The sequence below is a fragment of the Herpailurus yagouaroundi genome, unplaced genomic scaffold (assembly GCF_014898765.1).
Source record: "Herpailurus yagouaroundi ecotype Mexico unplaced genomic scaffold, PumYag 209, whole genome shotgun sequence".
In the NCBI taxonomy this organism is placed as follows: Eukaryota; Metazoa; Chordata; class Mammalia; order Carnivora; family Felidae; genus Herpailurus; species Herpailurus yagouaroundi.
In genome coordinates, this window is record NW_024412440.1 from 1,282 (window position 1) to 21,859 (window position 20,578).

General features: G+C 36.7%; 1 protein-coding gene across 2 annotated transcripts; it reads right to left on the minus strand.

Annotated features, from left to right (window-relative positions):
• Positions 1-949: 949 nt before the first annotated feature.
• On the minus strand, positions 950-20,311 carry LOC121016153 (complement factor H-related protein 3). 2 transcript variants are annotated; one of them, XM_040453580.1, is made up of 3 exons: positions 20,026-20,299; positions 19,211-19,387; positions 950-1,167 (listed from the first exon to the last, which is right to left on the minus strand). In XM_040453580.1, the coding sequence occupies exons 1-3, from the start codon at positions 20,249-20,251 to the stop codon at positions 977-979; spliced, it is 594 nt and encodes a 197-aa protein (XP_040309514.1). In that variant the 5' UTR covers positions 20,252-20,299; the 3' UTR covers positions 950-976. The 2 variants fall into 2 exon arrangements, with proteins under 2 accessions (XP_040309514.1, XP_040309515.1); XM_040453581.1 differs by lacking the exon at positions 950-1,167 and adding an exon at positions 10,508-10,807 and having other exon boundaries at positions 20,026-20,311.
• Positions 20,312-20,578: the final 267 nt, after the last annotated feature.

Below are 20,578 nucleotides of genomic sequence, written 5' to 3' on the forward strand. Positions count from 1 at the left end.
TCATTTTTTTCTGTAGCTAGTGCTCATAGTAACCAAGGAAACTGAAAAAAAAATAAGGAAATGGAAACAGTACAAATGGATATTCAAATATCCACTTCACTTAAAGTGAACATGCTAAATATCAGTTCAAAAATATCACTGCATAGCTTTGGACTATAAGATAAACTGAGGAAACTGTTCATAGAAAAATCTTCATAAACATCTAGGGACAGTGAAATCTTTCAACACAGCTGAATTTGGTGCTATCTAGAAGCATTTCTGTCTCTACTAATTAGATGTTTATGATTTTCTAAGGGAGCTGTTTTAGAAGTGGACTTACCCTGGATTGTCAAACATAAATTCTACAGGTTCAATTAAAATTCTACACTATGGACCCAGATCTTCACTTACAAACATAATATTATGTCTAGCAACAAAGATTCTGACATCAAAACCTTATCATCTAAAAACAGGAAAAATAGGCACAAAGGTTGGTGTCAGCCAGAAGAAATAAATGAGTTTCCAGAACACACATAAGGCTCCCTAACCAGTTTCCAAATCACAGGATTTAAAAGAAAAAAATTTTTAAATTGTATTTATTTTCAAAGGAGAGAGAGACAGAGCATGAGCAGGGGAGGGGCAGAGAGAGGGGGAGACACAGACTCTGAAGCAGGCTCCAGGCTCTGGGCTGTCAGCACACAGCCCGATGCAGGGCTCGAACTCACAAGCTGTGAGATCATGACCTGAGCCAAAGTCGGACGCCCAACTGACTGAGCCACCCAGGTGCCTCCACAGGATGTTTTAAAGTGGAAAAAAATGTAAACTGAAAGATGTCCTGGTATTACACTCTATAAGTGATTAGTCTTAACCGGCAAAAAATTAATCCTTTTTCATTTATCTTTTCAAATGGGAATCACGTCAGCCCCTCCCCCCAGAAAAGAATTAACTTAAACTTTTGTTCAATGGTCATCAGGATAATAAATATGAACATAATAAATTACTCACTAATACATGTGGGTTGAGGTGACCATCCACTTTTCAGACATGTAACCGATCCTGAAGTTTTACCATCTGGTGTTACATATCCTGGTTTACATTGATACTGTGTTTCTTTATTTAAGTAATATGTAAGTTCATATTGAGAAAAAAATCCATTTTCAATTATTATCTCTGATTTTGAACATGTTTCTGAAAGGCAGAAAGTATAAGGAAAAGATAATCATATAAATAAACATTTTTATAAAGACAACACTATAAAAATGAGTCATTTATAAATAAATGAAAACCTAGAAAAATCTGAATCATCCAAATTCTTGGAATGCAAAAATTAGCTACAAAGATACTAAATCAAAATAATTCATTAAATTTTGCTTGGAATGAAGCAAGATTTAAAATACCCAGAATCCCTTCTAGGAAATTATGATGAATCTGTTTGTCTAATGGATCTGGAATCCTACAGTGTGTCAGAGGTGTACCGGCAATGGGTCCTTTCCAGGCACTTAAGCAGGATCTCTTAAGCAACCCCAGCACTTGGTTAATTAATTGGGGTATCTGAGATCAGGAGACGATCTCAGAGAATCTGCTGCCATAGCTACCACAATTCTGAGAATTTGAAATGTTTGTCACCATATTTGGGTGCTTAAAACCACATGGATACATGGAGTTCAGTAAGTATGACAGAGATCAACACATTCATTCATGTTCTAAGACCAATATAATGATTCCTCAAATTATGTGTAACTTGGCTTGAAACAATAAAACAAGACTTCTGTCATATACAGGGCTTCACAAAGTTCAGCATTATTTATTAAATAACCCATGGATAAAGAAGAAATCAAAAGAGAAAATATGAGCTACATATTTTTTCATCATTAGTAATTTTTTTCCTTCACTTGGGGTGCATAGTACACTGGAAATGGGACACTTGGAATATTAAATACTCAGGATAAGGACTAATGTATATAATCTTCTTATATTTTTTTTATTTATTTTTTTTTACTTTTTTTTACTTTTTTTTACATTTATTTATTATTTATTTTCAATATATGAAATTTATTGTCAAATTGGTTTCCATACAACACCCAGTGCTCATCCCAAAAGGTGCCCTCCTCAATACCCATCACCCACCCTCCCCTCCCTCCCACCCCCCATCAACCCTCAGTTTGTTCTCAGTTTTTAAGAGTCTCATATGCTTTGGCTCTCTCCCACTATAACCTCTTTTTTTTTTTTGTTTTTCCTTCCCCTCCCCCATGGGTTTCTGTTAAGTTCCTCAGGATCCACATAAGAGTGAACACATATGGTATCTATCTTTCTCTGTATGGCTTATTTCACTTAGCATCACACTCTCCAGTTCCATCCACGTTGCTACAAAGGGCCATATTTCATTCTTTCTCATGGCCACGTAGTACTCCATTGTGTATATAAACCACAATTTCTTTATCCATTCATCAGTTGATGGACATTTAGGCTCTTTCCATAATTTGGCTATTGTTGAGAGTGCTGCTATAAACATTGGGGTACAAGTGCCCCTATGCATCAGTACTCCTGTATCCCTTGGGTAAATTCCTAGCAGTGCTGCTGCTGAGTCATAGGGTAGGTCTATTTTTAATTTTTTGAGGAACCTCCACACTGTTTTCCAGAGTGGCTGCACCAATTTGCATTCCCACCAATAGTGCAAGAGGGTTTCTGTTTCTCCACATCCTCTCCAGCATCTATAGTCTCCTGATTTGTTCATTTTGGTCACTCTGACTGGCGTGAGGTGGTATCTGAGTGTGGTTTTGATTTGTATTTCCCTGATAAGGAGCGACGTTGAGCATCTTTTCATGTGCCTGTTGGCCATCCGGATGTCTTCTTGAGAGAAGTGTCTATTCATGTTTTCTGCCCATTTCTTCACTGGTTATTTGTTTTTCGGGTGTGGAGTTTGGTGAGCTCTTTATAGATTTTGGATACTAGCCCTTTGTCTGATACGTCATTTGCAAATATCTTTTCCCATTCCGTCGGTTGCCTTTTAGTTTTGTTGGTTGTTTCCTTCACTGGGGCCACAGTCAGACTGGTGTGTACCTTCTCTTCCCGTCTCCTAGGGGCGGGATTCACTGTGGGGTGGCGTGGCCCGTCTGGGCTACTTGCACACTGCCAGGCTTGTGGTGCTGGGGATCTGGCATATTAGCTGGGGTGGATCAGCAAGGTGTACAGGGGCAGGAGGGGCAGGCTCAGTTCGATTATCCTTTGGTGATCCGCTTCGGGAGGGGCCCTGCGGTACCTGGAGGGAGTCAGACCCGCCGCTGGAGGGATGGATCCACAGAAGCACAGCGTTGGGTGTTTGCCTATAATATTTTTTTAAAAAAAGACATTACATTTTTTAAATGGAATAAGAAAAACATTTTAAATAAAATTTTGTGAGATGATACTAAAGTAGTCTGAGAGGGAAGATTACTATTATATACATACAATAGAAAAGAATAAGGAATGAATATCAACGATCACAAAATGAAAGCAAACAAAACCCAACATACACATAATTTGAAAAAACAGAATAGTGTTAGTAAGATCGTGGAATAGGGTGTTTTCTTATTCTCTATTTCTGCTCTAATCTTTATTATTTCCTCCTTTCTAAATTTGGGCTTAGTTTGTTCTTTTGCTAGTTCCTTGAAGTATAAAGTTAGGTTGTCAATATACAATCTGCTACTTTAAGCTAAATTTTTTTTATGTTTATTTATTTTGAGAGAGAGCTTGCCCGCGTGTATGCACAGGTGCGCGCGCGCGCGCACACACACACACACACACACACACACACACACACACACACGCAAGTGGGGGAGGGGCAGCCAGAGAGGGAGAGAGAATCCCAAGCAGACTCTGTACTGGCAGCACGGAGCCCTACTGTGAGGTCCAATCTCATGAACTGAACCGTGAGATCATCACTTGAGCTGAAATCAAGAGGTGGATACTTAACTTGACTGAGCCACCCGGCACCTTAATCTTCTATTTTAATGTAAGCATTTATCACTAAAAACTTCCCTCTTTGCATTGCTTTTGGAGCATCTCTGAATTTTCTTACATTGTTTCTGTTTTCATTTGTCTCAAGATATTTTTAAAAATTCTCTCGCACTTTCCTCTTTGACCCGATTGTTACTTGAGTGTGCGTTTTCTTTGTACGTATTTGTGAATTTTCCCATTCTTTCCCCAGTTACTGTTTTCTAAATTTACCCCATTGTGACTGAAAATGATACTGCATAGAATCTTTCATGTGTAGTAGAATGTACTCTTCCACTGTTGGGTGTAAAATTCCATGTATATCTATTAGGTCCATAAACTGTTTATATTGTTGTTCAAATCTATAGATTCTTTCTTGAATTTCTGTGTATTCTATTTATTATTCAAAGTGAGGTACTGAAGTCTCCTAAGATTATTGTATTGCTGTTAATTTCTCCTCTTCAGATCTGTCAATATTTGCTTTATATATTTAGGAATTCCAATGTTGGTTCCACATATGTTGAAAATTGTTACCATCTTTCTGCTGAATGGATTCTTTATTATTATATAATGATCTTCTTTGTCACTAGAGACAGTTTTGACAGAAAGTCAATTTTTTTTTTCTGATAGAAATATAGCCACTCTGTCATTCTTTGGTTGCCATTTATATGAAAATCTTTTTCCATTCCTTCACTTTAGCTTACTGTGTCTTTATCTATCTATTTATTAAATATAATTTATTGTCAAGTTAGCTAACATAGTGTATACAGTGTTCTCTTGGTTTAGGGGGTAGATTCCCGTGATTCATTGCTTACATACAACACCCAGGGCTCCACCCAACAAGTGCTCTCCTCAATGCCCATCACCCATTTTTCTCCCTCCCTTGCCACCTCCTCACCATCAACTCTCAGTTCGTTCTCTGTATTTAAGAGTCTCTTATGGGTTTGCCTCCCTCTCTGTTCAAAACTACTTTTTCTCCTTCCCTTCCCCCACGGTCTTCTGTTAAGTTTCTCAAGTTCCATATATGAGTGAAAACATATGGTATCTATCTTCCTCTGACCGAATTATTTCACTTAGCATAATACCCTCCAGTTCTATCCACATTGTTGCAAATGGCATGATTTTATTTTTTCTCATTGCTAAGTAGTATTTCATTGTATGTATAAACCACTATTCTTATCTATTCATCATTATCTAAATGTCCAGCTGATGGACATTTAGGCTCTTTCCATGATTTGGCTATCGTTGAAAGCACTGCTATAAACACTAGGGTATACGTGCCCTTTTGCAGCACTCCTGTATCCTTTGGATACATTACTAGTAGTGCTATCATTGGGTTATAGGGAAGTTCTATTACTAATTTTTTGAGGAACCTCCACACTGTTTTGCAGAGTGGCTGTACCAGCTTGCATTCCCACTAACAGTGCAAGAGGGTTTCCATTTTTTCCACATCCTTGCCAACATCTGTTGTTTCTTGAGTTGTTAATTTTAGCCACTCTGATCTGTGTGAGGTGGTAACCCCATGTGGTTTTGATTTGTATTTCCCTGATGATGAGTGATGTTGAACATCTTTTCATGTGTCTGTTGGCCATCTGGATGTCTCCTTTGGAAAAGTGTCTATTCATGTCTTCTGCCCATTTCTCCACTGGATTATTTATTTTTCAGGTGTTGAGTTTATAAGTTCTTTATAGATTTTGGATACTAACCCTTTATCCAATATGTCATTTGCAAATATCTTCTCCCATTCTGTCAGGTGCCTTTTAGTTTTGTTGATTATTTCCTTTGCAATGCAGAAGCTTTTTATCTTGATGAAGTCCTACTAGTTCATTTTTGCTTTTATTTACCTTGCCTTCGGAGACGTGTCAAGTAAGAAGTTGCTGTGGCTGGGGTCAAAGAGGTTGTTGCCTGTTTTCTCCTCTAGCGTTTTGATGGTCTCCTGTCTCACATTTAGGCCTTTCATCCACTTGAGTTTATTTTTGTGTAATCAGGAACACATCAGGGTTGTCCACTCTCACCGCTATTGTTTAACATAGTGTTGGAAGTCCTAGTCTTAGCAATCAGACAACAAAATGAAATAAAAGGCATTCAAATTGACAAAGAAGAAGTCAAACTTTCACTTTTTGCAGATGACATGATACTCTACATGGAAAACCTGAAAGACTCCACCAAAAAGCTGCTATTACTGACACAGGAATTCAGCAAACTCACAGGATACATATCAATGTACAGAAATCAGTTGCATTTCTATATACCAATAATGAAGCAACAGAAAGAGAAATCAAGAAATCGATCCCATTTACAACTGTACTGAGAACTATAAAATAACCTAGGAAAAAACCTAACCAAAGATGTAAAAGATCTGTATGCTGAAAACTATAGAAAACTCATGAAAGAAAACTGTAGAAAACTCATGAAAGAAAGAAATGTGGAGAAGACACAAAGAAATGGAAAAATATTCCATGCTCATGGACTGGAAGAACAAATATTGTTAAAACATGAATACTACCCAAAGCAATCTGCACATTCAGTGCAATTACAATCAAAATTGCACCAGCATTCTTCTCAGAGCAAGAACAAACAATCCTAAAATTTGTATGGATCCACAAAAGACTCCGATTAGCCAAAGTAATGTTGAAAAAGAAAACAAAGCAGGAGGCATCAAAATCCTGGACTGTAGCATCTACTACAAAGTCGTAATCATCAAGACTTGTATGGTATTGGCACAAAAAGAGACATTTAGGTCAATGGAATAGAATACAGAACCCAGCAATGGACCCACAAATGTATGGCCAACTAACCTTTGACAGAGCAGGAAAGAGTATCCGATAGAAAGAAGACAGTCTCTTTAGCAAATGGTGCTGGGAGAACTGGACAGCGACATGAAGAAGAATGAAACTGGACCACTTTCTTACAACATACACAAAAATAAAGCCTATTGTGTCTTTAAGTTGAAAGCGAGTTCTTCATTATTTTAAGTCATTCAGGTATTTTATTTCTTTTAATAGGTAAATTTAAATAATTTATATTTAAAGAAATTATTGATAGGTGAACACTTACTATTGACATGTGGCTGTCTTCTATTTTGTAGTTGTTTTTTAAATATCTTTCTCTTTTAATGACTTCCTTTGTTATTTGATTAAGGTTTATACTTGTTTAGTTTGATCCTTATCTCCTTATCTTTTGTTTGTCTATTATATGTTTCCCTCCTTACTTTATTGGGAGTATAGTTGACAAAACTGTATATATATAAAGTATAAAGTGAGATGACTTGGCCCACAGATACATTTGGAAATAATTGTCAAAATCAGGTTAATTAACACATTAATCACCTCACATAATTAATTTTTTTTATTAAGCTGGAATGCTTAAGATCTATTCTCAGCAAATTTCAACTACACAATACATTATTACTAACTGTAGTCACCACACTGTACACTAAATCTCCAGGATTTTTTTTTCTTTCAACATTTTTTTAAATTAATTAATTTTTTTTTTAATTTTTTTTTTCAATGTTTATTTATTTTTGGGACAGAGAGAGACAGAGCATGAACGGGGGAGGGGCAGAGAGAGAGGGAGACACAGAATCGGAAACAGGCTCCAGGCTCCGAGCCATCAGCCCAGAGCCTGACGCGGGGCTCGAACTCACGGACCACGAGATCGTGACCTGGCTGAAGTCGGACGCTTAACCGACTGCACCACCCAGGCGCCCCAAGAATTTTTTTTATCTTATGAAGGCTTACACCCTTGGAACAGCATCTCCTCATTTCCCCCATCTGCACCCACCACTGGTAACTACCATTCTACTCTCTGCCTCTATGAATTTGATGTTTTCTTTTTTGATTTCATACATTAGTTTTATCAAGAAGTATTTTCAACCTCTGGCTTATTATACTTAATATATTGTTCTCTAGGGTCAACCATATTGTTGTGAATAGCAAGACTTTTTTTTTTTCTCATGGTTGAATAATATTCCATTGTACATATCATGTCATTCATCCATCAGTGGACACTTAGGTTGTTCTGTAAGTTGGCTATTATGATAAAGCTATAATGAAATTGAGGATGCAGATATTTCTTCAAGATGCTGATTTCATTTCTTTCAGATAAATACCCAGAAATGGAATGGCTGGATCATACGGTAGTTCTTTTAACTTTTTTCATGTACTGTTTTCCATATGCCTATAACAAATTACATTATCACCCAAAGTATACAAGTGTTCCCTTTACTCCACATTCTCACCAACACTTGTTATGTCTTGTCTTTTTTTTTTTAAATTTTTTTTTCAATGTTTTTTATTTATTTTTGGGACAGAGAGAGACAGAGCATGAACGGGGGAGGGGCAGAGAGAGAGGGAGACACAGAATCGGAAACAGGCTCCAGGCTCCGAGCCATCAGCCCAGAGCCAGATGCGGGGCTCGAACTCACGGACCGCGAGATCGTGACCTGGCTGAAGTCGGACGCTTAACCGACTGCGCCACCCAGGCGCCCCTGTCTTGTCTTTTTGATAAAAGACATTTTACCAGGTATAAGGCAATATTTCATTGTGGTTTTCATTTTCATATGCCTGATGATTAGTGATTTTGAGTACCAATTGGCCAATTGTATGTATTCTTCAGAATAATGTCTACTGAGATCTTTGTCCATTTTTAATTGGATTGGATATTTTGCTATTAAGTTGTATAAGTTGTAGAATATATACGTATAATCTATGTAAAATACATACAAAGTGTGTGTGTGTGTGTGTGTGTGTGTGTGTGTGTGTGTGTGTATCTATGTATATCTCCCTTATCAGATCTATGGCTTGCAAATATTATCTCTCATTCTGTATGTTGCCTTTTCATTTTGTTGATTTGCTGAATAGAAGCTTTTGCGTGAATTTGATATAATTTATTTAAGTCTTTAATTTGTCTAAGAGTTAATTTTCATCAGTGGTTTAACATAGTGGTTTCATTTTTTGGCTTATGGATATCCAGCTTTTCCAATACCATTTACTGAAGACATTACTTTCCTCATTGTGTTTTCTTGGCTCCCTTGTCAAATTTTAATTAACTATGTATGTGTGAGTTTATTTCTGGCTCCTGACTCTGTTCCATTGATCTGCCAATAGGATATTGTTTTCATTTTTATCACTTTATAATATAGTTTGAAATCACGGAGCATGATGCGTTCAGCTTTGTTCTTCCTTCTCAAGATTGCTTTGGTTATTTGGGAGTCTTTTTGGTTCCACATAAATTTTAGGATTGTTTATATTATTTCAATGGGAAATGTCAGTGGGATCTTGATAGGAATTGTATCAATGGATTGCTTTGGGTAGTATGCACATTTTAACAACATTAATTCTTCTAATCCATGAACACAGACTATCTTGTGATTTATTTATGTCTTCTTCAGTTTATTTCACAATTGTCTTACAGTTTTCACCATACAAATATTTTACTTCCGTGGATGGATTTATTCCTAGGTATTTTATTGTTTTTCATGCTATTGTAGATGGGATTATTTTTAAAATTTCTCTTTGTGATAATTCATTATTAGTGTACAAAAATACAACAGATTTTTGTATATTGACTATGTATCCTGCAACTTTACTGAATTCATTTATTAATTCTACATTTTTTTTTTTTGGTGGAGTCTTTAGGGTTTTCTCTCTATAATATGTCATCTACAAACAGATATTTTACTTCTTTATTTTTTATTTCACTGAGGTGGTGAAAGTGTGTATCTTTGTCTTTTTCCTGATCCTTCAGGAAAAGCTTTCAGCTTTTCATTATCAAATATGATGTTAGTTATGGGCTCCTTATTTATAGTCTTTATTATGTTTGATGTACATTTCTTCAATACCTAATTGTTGAGAGTTTTCATCATAAATGGATGTTGAATTATGTCAAATGCTTTTTTTGTTGGTGTCTATCTGATTATATGATTTTTATCCTTCTTATTGTTAATGAGCTATATCACATTACTGATTTGTGTCTGATGAACCATCCTTAAGTCCCATAGATATACCCGGCTTCATCATGGTGTATGAATCTTTTAATGTGTTGTTGAATTCACTTTGCTAACATTTTGTTATTTCAATATTTATGATTATCAGTGATGCTGGGCTATAATTTTTTTTGTAGTGTTCTTTGGTATTAAAGTAATGCTGACCTTGTAAAGTAGTTTTGGAAGTGCCTCCTCCCTCCTTTCAAGTTTTTGGAATGGTTTGAGAAGAACTGGTATTAATTCTTCTTTAAATTACCAATGAAAATTTCTGTTCCCAGACTTTTCTTTGCAGAGATATTTTATTCTTTCTTATTTATGTATGTATGTATGTATGTATGTATGTATGTATTTATTTATTTATTTTAATATCAGGTTGTTTTTTTTTAATGTTTATTTATTTTTGAGACAGAGAGAGACAGAGCATGAACGGGGGAGGGACAGAGAGAGAGGGAGACACAGAATCGGAAGCAGGCTCCAGGCTCCGAGCCATCAGCACAGAGCCCGACGTGGGGCTCGAACTCACGGACCGCGAGATCGTGACCTGAGCTGAAGTCGGACACTCAACCGACTGAGCCACCCAGGTGCCCCTGCAGAGATATTTTAAATTAATGATTCACTCTTGTTCCTTGTTACTGGTTTGGTTTGTTCAGATTTTCTATTCTTGATGATTTTGTCTTGTAAGTTTTCTATTTCCAGGGATTTATCAATTTATTTAGGTTATCCAATTTGTTGGTGTGTAAATGTTTATGGTTGTCTCTTATGAACATCTGCATTTCTGTGGCATCAGTTGAATGTCTCCAATTTCATTTCTCATGTTATTTATTTGATCTCTCTTTTTTCTTAGTCAACTTAGGCTTATCAAGTTTGTTTCTGTTTTGAAAAAAATAGGTATTAATGTTTATTTTTTTGGTCTTTATTTCATATATTTTTGCTCTGATTTCTGTTATTTCCCAGCTTGTTAATTATAGGCTTGGTTGTTCTACTGTTTTTTAATACGTTTTTTTTTTTTCATTTTATTTGAGAGAGAGAGAGAGAGACAGAGAGAGACAGAGAGAGAGATAGAGCATGAGTCAGGGAGGGGCAGAAGGAGAGAGAGAATCTTAAGTAGGCTCCACACTCAAGTGCAGAGCCCAATATAGAGCTCAAGCCCGTGACCCTGGGATTATGATCTGACCCCAAATCAGGAGTTGGATGCTCACCCAACTGAGCTACCCAAGTGACCTCTTCTTTTTAGTTTTTGGATGTATGAAGTTAGGTTGTATATTTGAGATCATTTCTTTTTCTTACTGTAGGCATTTATCACTATAAAGACCTCTCATAGAACTGCCTTTGTATGTGAGGTATTTATTTCTCTCTTGCTGCTTTCAAAATTATTTTTCTTTGGTTTTAGCCAGTTTTATTGTAATGTGTCTTAGAGATGATTTCCTTGGGTTGAATCTGTTTGGGGGAATTAATGAGCTTCTTGATTTTGATAGTCCGTATCTCTTCCCAGATTGATAAATTCACAGCCATTATTTCCTTAAGTAAACTTCCTGTCCCTTTCTCTCTCTTCTCCTTTTGGGACTCACATAATGCCTACAATGTCTCCTCTGATAGTCTCCTATAATTCACATAGGCTTTCTCTGGAATTCCTTCTCCTTTTTTCTCCTCTGACTACAAGACTTCAAATGACCTCTCTTCTACTTCATAGATTCTTTCTTCTGATTGATAAGATCTGATGTTGATACTCTTTGTTGTATTTTTCCTTTCATTCATTATATTCTTCAGTTATAGAATTTCTGTGTGGTTCTTTTTATAATTTCTACCTCATTTTCCTGATTTCTTTGGATTTTCTTTCTGTGTCTTCTTATAGCTCACTGAGCTTCCTCAAAGCTACCGTTTTCAATTCTTTATCAGGAAAATCATAAATCTTCATTATTTAGGGTAAGTTACTGGAAAAGTGTTGTGTTTCTTTGGTGATGTCATATTTCCTTGATTTTTCATGTTTCTTAAAGTCTTGCATTGTTGCCTTTGCCTTTGAAGAAGGTCTCACTTCCTCTGGTCTTTCCTGACGTTGGCGGAGAAATACTTTCTGTCATACTTGTTAGGGATTCTGAGGCTTTTTGAAGATGTTTTTAATGGATACATTTTTCCAGTATGTCTTACTACGATTTAAGAGGGAATTTTTGGATGGTATGCCTTTTTTCAATCCTGCAGAGTTAGTCAGGGTCCTGACAGCTTTCTGTTTGATTTCCTGGAGGTAATGCTGAATGGTCAAGTACATTCTTTTTACTCTATCTGTGGAGTCAGTTTGAATTTCTAAGTATGTTCACTAGCCATTTGAAAACTCCTGCACTCACTACCTTTGGGGAATATACAAAAGGAGCTGGCCAGTGGATAGCAGGTATGCAGAATGTTGGGGGATGCCACCAGGTGAGCAAGATCTGAACCCAAGTCATCCCAGTGGCTAATGGGTAGGCTACTGACTGTAGTCTGCAAAGTGGTTAGTAGAGTCTTTGTCCCTTGAGGAATTCTGAGCCCTGACTGTTGTGGTCCAAACTTTTCTCATTCCCTTCACTCATGAAGATCACTTCAGTATTCTAGATGTAGTTAGAAAGAAATGGGCCTTTTGGTCAGTGACCCATGCAGTTGAAGAAGCCAGATGGTCACTCACACACTTTCCCCCTGTGGAGAAATTGCAGGCTGAATGGGTCTCTCTTGGCACTGAACTGTACCCCTTTCAGGGAGGAGTGACTCAGATAAGAAAAAAAATGTTCCATTCATCCTCTTCAGTGCACCCACTCTTGGATCTTTTTGCTGTCAAAGTGTGCAAAAACTTCTGCTAGATTCCCAGACTCCCACAAAAATGTTCTTTCCGTGGTGATTGTCAAAACTGTGATCTTGGCCAGGAAGAACTGAAACTTGTGTTCTGACATCTAGCTGGTGTCACTCTATTTTTTTCTAGATTGACTTCATGTATGTATGTATTTTGTGTTTATATTTTTGTCGACATACAGTGTTATATTATTTTCAGGTGTATAATATAGTGATTCAACAATCCATACCTCACCCAGTGGTCATAATGACATCACTATTTCACCTGTTCCCTGTGCCACCTTTCTCCCCTCTGGTAACTATCACTTTGTTCTCTATAGTTGAGTCTTTTTGTTTGTTTGTTTTGGTTTTGGTTTTTTTGTTTGTTTGTTCGTTTGTTTGTTTTGGTTTATCTCACTCTCACATTTCCCAATTTGTCATTTGTCTTAAATCCCACATATGACTGAAATCATATGGTATTTGTCTTTCACTGACTGACTCATTTCACTTGGCATTATACTGTCCAACTCCATACATATTGTTGCAAATGGCAAGATTTCATTCTTTTTCATGGCTGAATAATAGTCTCTCTCTCTCTGTATGTATACACACACGCACACACACACACCACTCGTCTTTATTCATTCATCAATCAATAGATACTTGGCTACTTCCATATCTTGGTTATTGGAAAGAAAGCTGATATAAACATAGGTGTGCATATATCCCTTTGAATTAGTGTTTTTTTGTATTCTTTGGGTAAATACCCAGAAGTATGATTGCTGGATCATACAGCAAATCTATTTTTCTTTTTGAGGAACTTCCATACTGTTTTCCAGAGTGGCTGCACCAGTTTGCATTCCCAACATTGCAAGAGGGTACCCCTTGCGCCACATCCTCACCAACATCTGTTGTTTCTTGTGTTGTTGATTTTAGCCATTCTGTCAAGGGTGAGGTGATATCTTATTGTTGTTTTGATTGCATTTCCCTGATGATAAGTGATGATGAGTATCTCTTCATGTGCCTATTGTCCTTTGTATGTCTTCTTTGGAGAAATGTCTGTTCATGTCTCCCATTCATTTTTTTAGTTGGATTATTTGGTTTTTGGTGTCGAGTTTTATAAGTTCTTTACATATTTTGGACACTACTCTTTACCAGACATGCCATCTGTAAATAACATCTCCCATTCCACAGGTTGCCTTTCAGTTTTATTGACTGTTTCCTTTGCTGTGCAGAAGTTTTTTATTTTAATGTAGTTCTAATAATTTTTTATTTTATTTTTATTTATTTATTCTTGCTTTTATTTTCCTTGCCTCAGGGGATCTGTCTAGAAAGTTTGTGGCTGATTTCAGAGAAGTTACTGCTTCTGCTCTCTCTCTTCCAGGACTTTTATAGTTTCAGGTCTCACATTTAGGTCTTTAATCCACCTTGAATTTATTTTTGTGTATGGTGCAACAAAGTGGTTCAGTTTCATTTTGTGCATGTTGCTGTGTAGTTTTCCCAGTACCATTTGTTGAACACATTGTCTTTTTCCCACTGGATATTTGTTCCTGCTTTGTTGAAGATTAATTCAGTATATAATTATGGGTTTATTTCTGGGTTTTCTATTCAGTTTCATTTGTCCAAGTGTCTATTTTTGTGCCAGTACCTTACTGTCTTGATCACTATAGCTTTGTAATATAACTTGAAGTCTGGAATTGTGATGCTTCCAGCTTTGCTTTTCTCTTTCAAGACTGATTTGACTATTCAGGTTCTTTTGTAGTTCCATACAAACTTTAGGATTGTTTGTTCTAGGTCTGTAAAAAATGTTGGTATTTTGATGGGGATTGCATTGAGTGTGTAGATTGCTTTGGGTTGTGTAGACATTTTAACAATATTTGCTCTTCTAGTCCATGAACATGGATGTCTTTCCATTTCTTTGTGTCATCTTCCATTTCTTTTTCATCAGGGTTTTATAGTTTCAGAGTACAGATCTTTCACCTCTCTGATTAGGTTTATTCTTAGGTATTTTATTATTTTTAGTGCAATAGTAAATGGGTTGTTTTCTTAATTTCTCTTTCTGCTGTTTCATTATTAATATATAGAAAGGGATCAAATTTCTATACATTGATTTTGTATCCTACAGCTTTTCTGAATTCATTCTAGTTCTAGCAGGTTTCAGTGGAATCTTTTGGGTTTTCTATATAGAATATTATGTCATCTGTAAATAGTAAAAGGTTTACCTCTTCCTTACTGATTTGGATGCCTTTTATTTCTTTTTGTTGTCTGATTGCAGTGGCTCAGACTTCCAGTACTATCTCAAATAAAACTGGTAGAGTAGACATCCTTGTCTTGTTCCTTAGGGGAAAAGCTGTTTTTCCCCTTTAAGGATGATGTTAGTTGTGTGTTTTTCATGTATGGCCTTTTTTTATGTTGAGGTATGTCCCCTCAAAACTTACTTTGTTGAGAGCTTTTATTATGAATTGATGTTATATTTTGCCAAATGCTTTTTTGGCATCTGTTGAAATGATCATATGGTTCTTATCCTTTTTTTTTATTGATGTGGTTTGATTGATGTGATATATCACATTGATTGGTTTGTTAATATTGAACCATCCTTGGACTCCAGGAATAAATCACCGTGCATAAGACTGATGTGGTGAATAATTTTTTAATGTTTTGTTAGATTTGGTTTGCTAGTATCTGTTATGGATTTTTGCATCTATATTCATCAGAAATATTTACCTACAGTTCCCTTTTCTTGTTTCTTTATCTGGTTTTGGTATCAGGGTAGTGCTGCCTCATAGAATGAATTTGGAGTTTTCCTTCTTTTTCTATCTTTTTGGAATAGTTTAAGAAGATTGCTTCTCGGACTTCTGGCTAAGATCAAGTGTGGAATAGTTTGAGAAGAATACGTATTAACTCTTCTTTAAATGTTTGGTAGAATTCACTTGTGAACTCATCTGGTCTTGGACTTTTGTTTGTTGGGAGGTGTTTGATTACTGATTCCTTTTTTTTTTTTTTCTGTTAATTGGTCTGTTCATTTTTTTATTTGTTCCCGTTTCAGTTTTGGTAGGTTTATGTTTATAGGAATTTATCCATTTCCTCCAGATTACTGACTTTGTGGCATACAGTTTTCCATGATATTCTCGTATAATTGTTTGAATTTCTGTGGTGTTGGTTGTTATTTCTCCTCTCTTGTGATTTACTTATTTGGGTCCTTTATCTTTTCTTCTTGATAGTATGGCTGGCAGTTTATCACTTATTAATTTTTTCAAAGAACCAGTTCCTGGTTTCTTTGATCTGCTCTATTGTTTTTCTAGTTTCTATGACATTTCTTTCTTTGATTTAAAAAATTTTAAAGTTAATTCATTTTTGAGAGAGAGACAGAGTGTGAGCAGGGGAGGGACAGAGAGAGAGGGAGACACAGAATCCAAAGCAGGCTCCATGCTCTGAGTTGTCAGCACAGAGCCTGACATGGAGCTTGAACTCACAAACCGTGAGATCATGACCTGACTCACAGTCAGATGCTTAACCGACTGAGCCACCCAGGCACCCCCATTTATTTCTGTTCTAATCCTTATTATTTTTTTCCTTCTGTTTTTTTTTTCTTAGCTTTTGTTTGTGGTTGCTTTTCTAGCTTCTTCAGGTGTCAAGTGAAATTGTTTATTTGATTCTTTTCTTGCTTCTTGAAGCAGACTTGTATTGCTACAAACTTCCCTCTTAGAACCAGTTTGGCTGCATCCCAAAGGTTTTTAATTGTGGTGTTTTCATTTTCACTTGTTTCCATGTGGTTTTTTGAATTTCCTTTTATTTTCTGGTTGACCCATTCATTGTTTATTAGCATGTTACTTCACTTTCATATATTTATGCTCTTTTCAGACTTTTTCTTGTGGTTGACTTCTAGTTACATAGTAGTGTGTTCAGAAAAGATGCATGGTATCACTTTGACCTTTTTGAATTTGTTGGGGCTTGTTTTATGTCCTAATATGTGTCCCATTCTGGAGAATGTTCCACATACACTTGAAAAGCATGTGTATTCTGCTGTTTTAGGATGCAGTGTTCTCAAAATATCTGTTAAATCCATCTGTTCCAGTGTGTCATTCAGAGCTGTTGTTTCCTTGTTGATTATCTGTTTAAATGATCTTGTCCATTTATGTAACTGAAGTGTGAAAATCCTCTACTATCATTTATTATGAATGTTTAGTTCTTTTCTATTTGTTATTAACTTTTATGTATAGGGGAGCTTACATGTTGGGTGCATAAACATTTACAATCATTATATCTTTTTGTTGGATTGTCCCCGTTATTATTTCAGCTTCTGCTGAAAAATGCCCTAGGAGCCTTATGGGTTTTCCCTTGTATGGCACTTTTTTTTTTTTTTTTTTTTTTGTCTTGCTGCTTTAAAATTTTTTTCTATACCCCTATGTTTTGCCAATCTAATTACAATATATATGTTTCTGTGGGTTAGCTTTTGTTTATTTTCTTGGGGGTTCCGTGTGCCTCCTGGATATGGATATCTGTTTCCTCCCCCCCCCAGATTAGGGAAGTTTTCTGCTATTAATTCTTCAAATAAATGTTCTGTCCCTTTTTTTTCTTTCTTTTTCTTCTGGGACTCCTCTACAATGAATGTTGTTATGTTTGATGGAGTCATGGAGTTCCATAAATCTATTCTCTTTTTGCATAATTCTTTTCTCTCTTTTGTTCAGCTTGATAACTTTCCGTTGCTTTGTCTTCTAGGCCATTATGTTGTTCCTCTCCTTCTTCCAGCCTGCTGTTCATGCCACCAAGTGTGTTTCTGATTTTGTTTATTGAGCCCTTTATCTCTGCTGTGTTATTCCTTATCTCTGTATTAAGGGTTTCACCCATGTCTTGGATTTTTTTTTCTTAAGTCTAGTATCTTTAGATTTGTTACATTAAATTCTCTATTAGGTATTTTACTAATATCTGTTTCACTTAGATCCATGGCTGTGGCATTGCACTGTTCTTGCATTTGGGACAATTTCTTCTGTTTTCTCATTTTGTCTAAGTTTCTTGGCTTACTTTTCTGTGTTAAAAAAGTCAGCTACTTCTCCTGTTCCTGAGGGTAATGGCCTTATGAAAAAGAGGTTCTGTCATGCCCTGAGGTGTTGTGACCCCATTTCCCCAGGGCCTGGCACTTCAGGGAGTGTCTCCAAAGTATGCTATGTGCACACTGCTGTTGTGTCCTGACTGCTTTATCTTTCCGGTCACTCATCTGCAGAGGCTCTCTTTGCCTGTTGTGGGCAGTGTTTGGTTCCTTGCCTGAATGTGGTAAGTTTTAACTTGGTGTATTCTGGTCTGCTTGTGAAATGAGACTTCTCAACATTGCTGCTGGAATCCAGCCCCACCTCCCTGCCCCCTGCCAAAAACAAACAAACAAAACAAACAAACAAACAAAAAACCTCCCAAGTTGGGAGATGCAGTTTGGGCTGGGATTTGATCTGGTCTTTTGTGGTTGGGGGCTGCCTGCTCTGGGACTGAGGCAAGTGTGACCGGGAAGGGTGGTTCCACCAGAGCATAGGGACATAGGGCTTGGTGTAAGCAAGTAAGATAGCAAGTGTGAGCCCTGTGCTGGTTCCCACAGTTGACCCTGTGTTAATGTTGAAGGGCGGGAGAGGGAAATGGCACCTGCCAGTTCCTTTGTTTTCAGAGGGGTCTCTGTGAATGCTCCCTTTCTGCAACATGCTCCAGGATGAGCAAATAACCTCCCCACTGTGTGCTCCAAGTGCTCATCAGATTGCTGTTTCCATGCTGTATGTCCACAGGCTCTTTGCTTGCCTTATCTCCAAGAGCAGTCCCAATGCCCTTTGATCTCTTCCAGACCCAAGCACACTGACCTTTCAAACCCCAGGCTTTAAGCCTCACTGGTTGCAGGAACTCACAAAATTTGTCCCCTCTCCCTTTCCAAGCTAATTTCTATGGGGATTTGTTTTTCCTGTGTGTTCCTCTGTGTGTCAGTCTGTCTTTCACCCTCTCTGTGACCACTACTCCCTTACCACCTCAGTGGCCACAGTCCATTTCTTCTCAGTTTGGGAGAGAAACCTGCATCTCTGTACATCTTACTTCTTCAATGTGGCCTGTTTTGTACCTTTAATTGTGGAATCTGTTCTGCCAGTCTTCAGGTCAATCTCGGGGGTATTTAGGATGATTTGATAGTTATCCTTATGGGATGAGGCAAGCCTAGGATCCCCCTACTCTGTCACATCTTCCTCCTTCCATTGCTGGTGTCACCCTATTAATACAGGTTACTTCTTTGTAGTTCTATTACTGCTTTCTTGACTAATGCCTATCATTAGACATTTATTTTGCTATATATATGTATCAAAAATGTGTATATCCACTCACACACTCTTGGAAAAAATAAAACTAAGTAGATTCATTGGTGGAAATAAGGAAGTTGATATAAATATTTTGTCACAGTTAATATAGATGATGGTTAGAAAACCATAAATATACTGAGATCTGAGACCATTTACTTACTGAGAAGAATGCACTCGGGAGGAGGGAACCAGCCACTTTCTGTACAGGTCATCACAGTCTGCTCATTTTGAAGACTGTAGCCAGCATGGCAGTTAACTCTTACAGATTCACCTTGTACGTATTTTACTCCTCGTTTTGGGTTATCTCCATTTTTCAAATGATTGAAAATACATTGTCCTAAAAATCATAAAAATAATAAACAAAAAATTTTTAAACCCATAAATTCAGTGAAAATAGCAAATTAAAAATTATTTGTAGGGGCGCCTGGGTGGCTCAGTTGGTTGGGCGGCCGACTTCAGCCAGGTCACGATCTCGCGGTCCATGGGTTCGAGCCCCGCGTCGGGCTCTGGGCTGATGGCTCAGAGCCTGGAGCCTGCTTCCGATTCTGTGTCTCCCTCTCTCTCTGCCCCTCCCCCGTTCATGCTCTGTCTCTCTCTGTCTCAAAAATAAATAAACGTTAAAAAAAAATTATTTGTACAACATTTAAACTATAATGCATAAGTATCCAAAAATAAAGCTAATACCAAATGTTGAAAAAGAAAAAAATCAATAGTCAATACTATTTACTTTCAGTATTTATAATTAAGGTATGGGTAAATGATATCGGTATTTTCAAAAAACCTCTAACTTTATCTCTAATAAGATTTTAGGAAGAGCTCCTCATAAAAGGAAAACCTCATGTTGGTATTTTTGCTCATAAAATTCATCCCTTGGTCGCCTTTTTGTCATAGTAGTCTTAATTGTACTCACTTACATGTCTGCTCCCTCCAGGATGTGAACTATTTATACATATACAATTATAACAGTTGACTTACTGCGGCATGGTACTGCTGGTGACCATCCTTCTTTTGTGCAATGAATATATTCCCAGGGCTCTTGTGAAGCAGTCACAAAATTGGTCTTACAGGAATACCAATATTTTTTTCCTACACGTACTGGAAAGTCTCGTTTATAGATAATTTCATAGTATAGACTACCATGTTTTATTTGTGGAAAATCACAACGATTCCCTTGGAAGAAAAACAAAACAAACAAAACCATTATAAATAATGTTTTGCCTTAATAAAAAATCAAATCGAAAATGAATTGTTTCATGGGTGAATTCTATCCTCTTATTAGCATTATTTCATTAATTGCATCAGGTTTTCTAGGACAAGAAAAGTTATAAATTTCAGATTTTTTCCACCACATTTTTGAAGCTTTCAATATTGAGATCAAGTGTTCATTTAGTCTTATTCCTTTTAAGTTATCTTCTAGTATTTTTCTCCACTGCTTTTTGAAGAGTTAGATTCTTTTCCCTTTATCCTTGGATGAATTTCATCATGATACATAAATATGAGTGTCATTTAACAATCATTCTACCTTGGG

Excerpts from the sequence above, each read along its gene's own strand:
- LOC121016153 (XM_040453580.1), bottom strand. The coding sequence starts at position 20,251 with ATGGTTTTGTTTGTTTTGTTTTTCTTCCAAGGGAATCGTTGTGATTTT. Across the intron at positions 19,388-20,025 it reads ACCAGCAGTACCATGCCGCA|GACAATGTATTTTCAATCAT; the intron begins GTAAGTCAACTG and ends TATGATTTTTAG. Across the intron at positions 1,168-19,210 it reads TCCCGAGTGCATTCTTCTCA|AAACATGTTCAAAATCAGAG; the intron begins GTAAGTAAATGG and ends TCTGCCTTTCAG.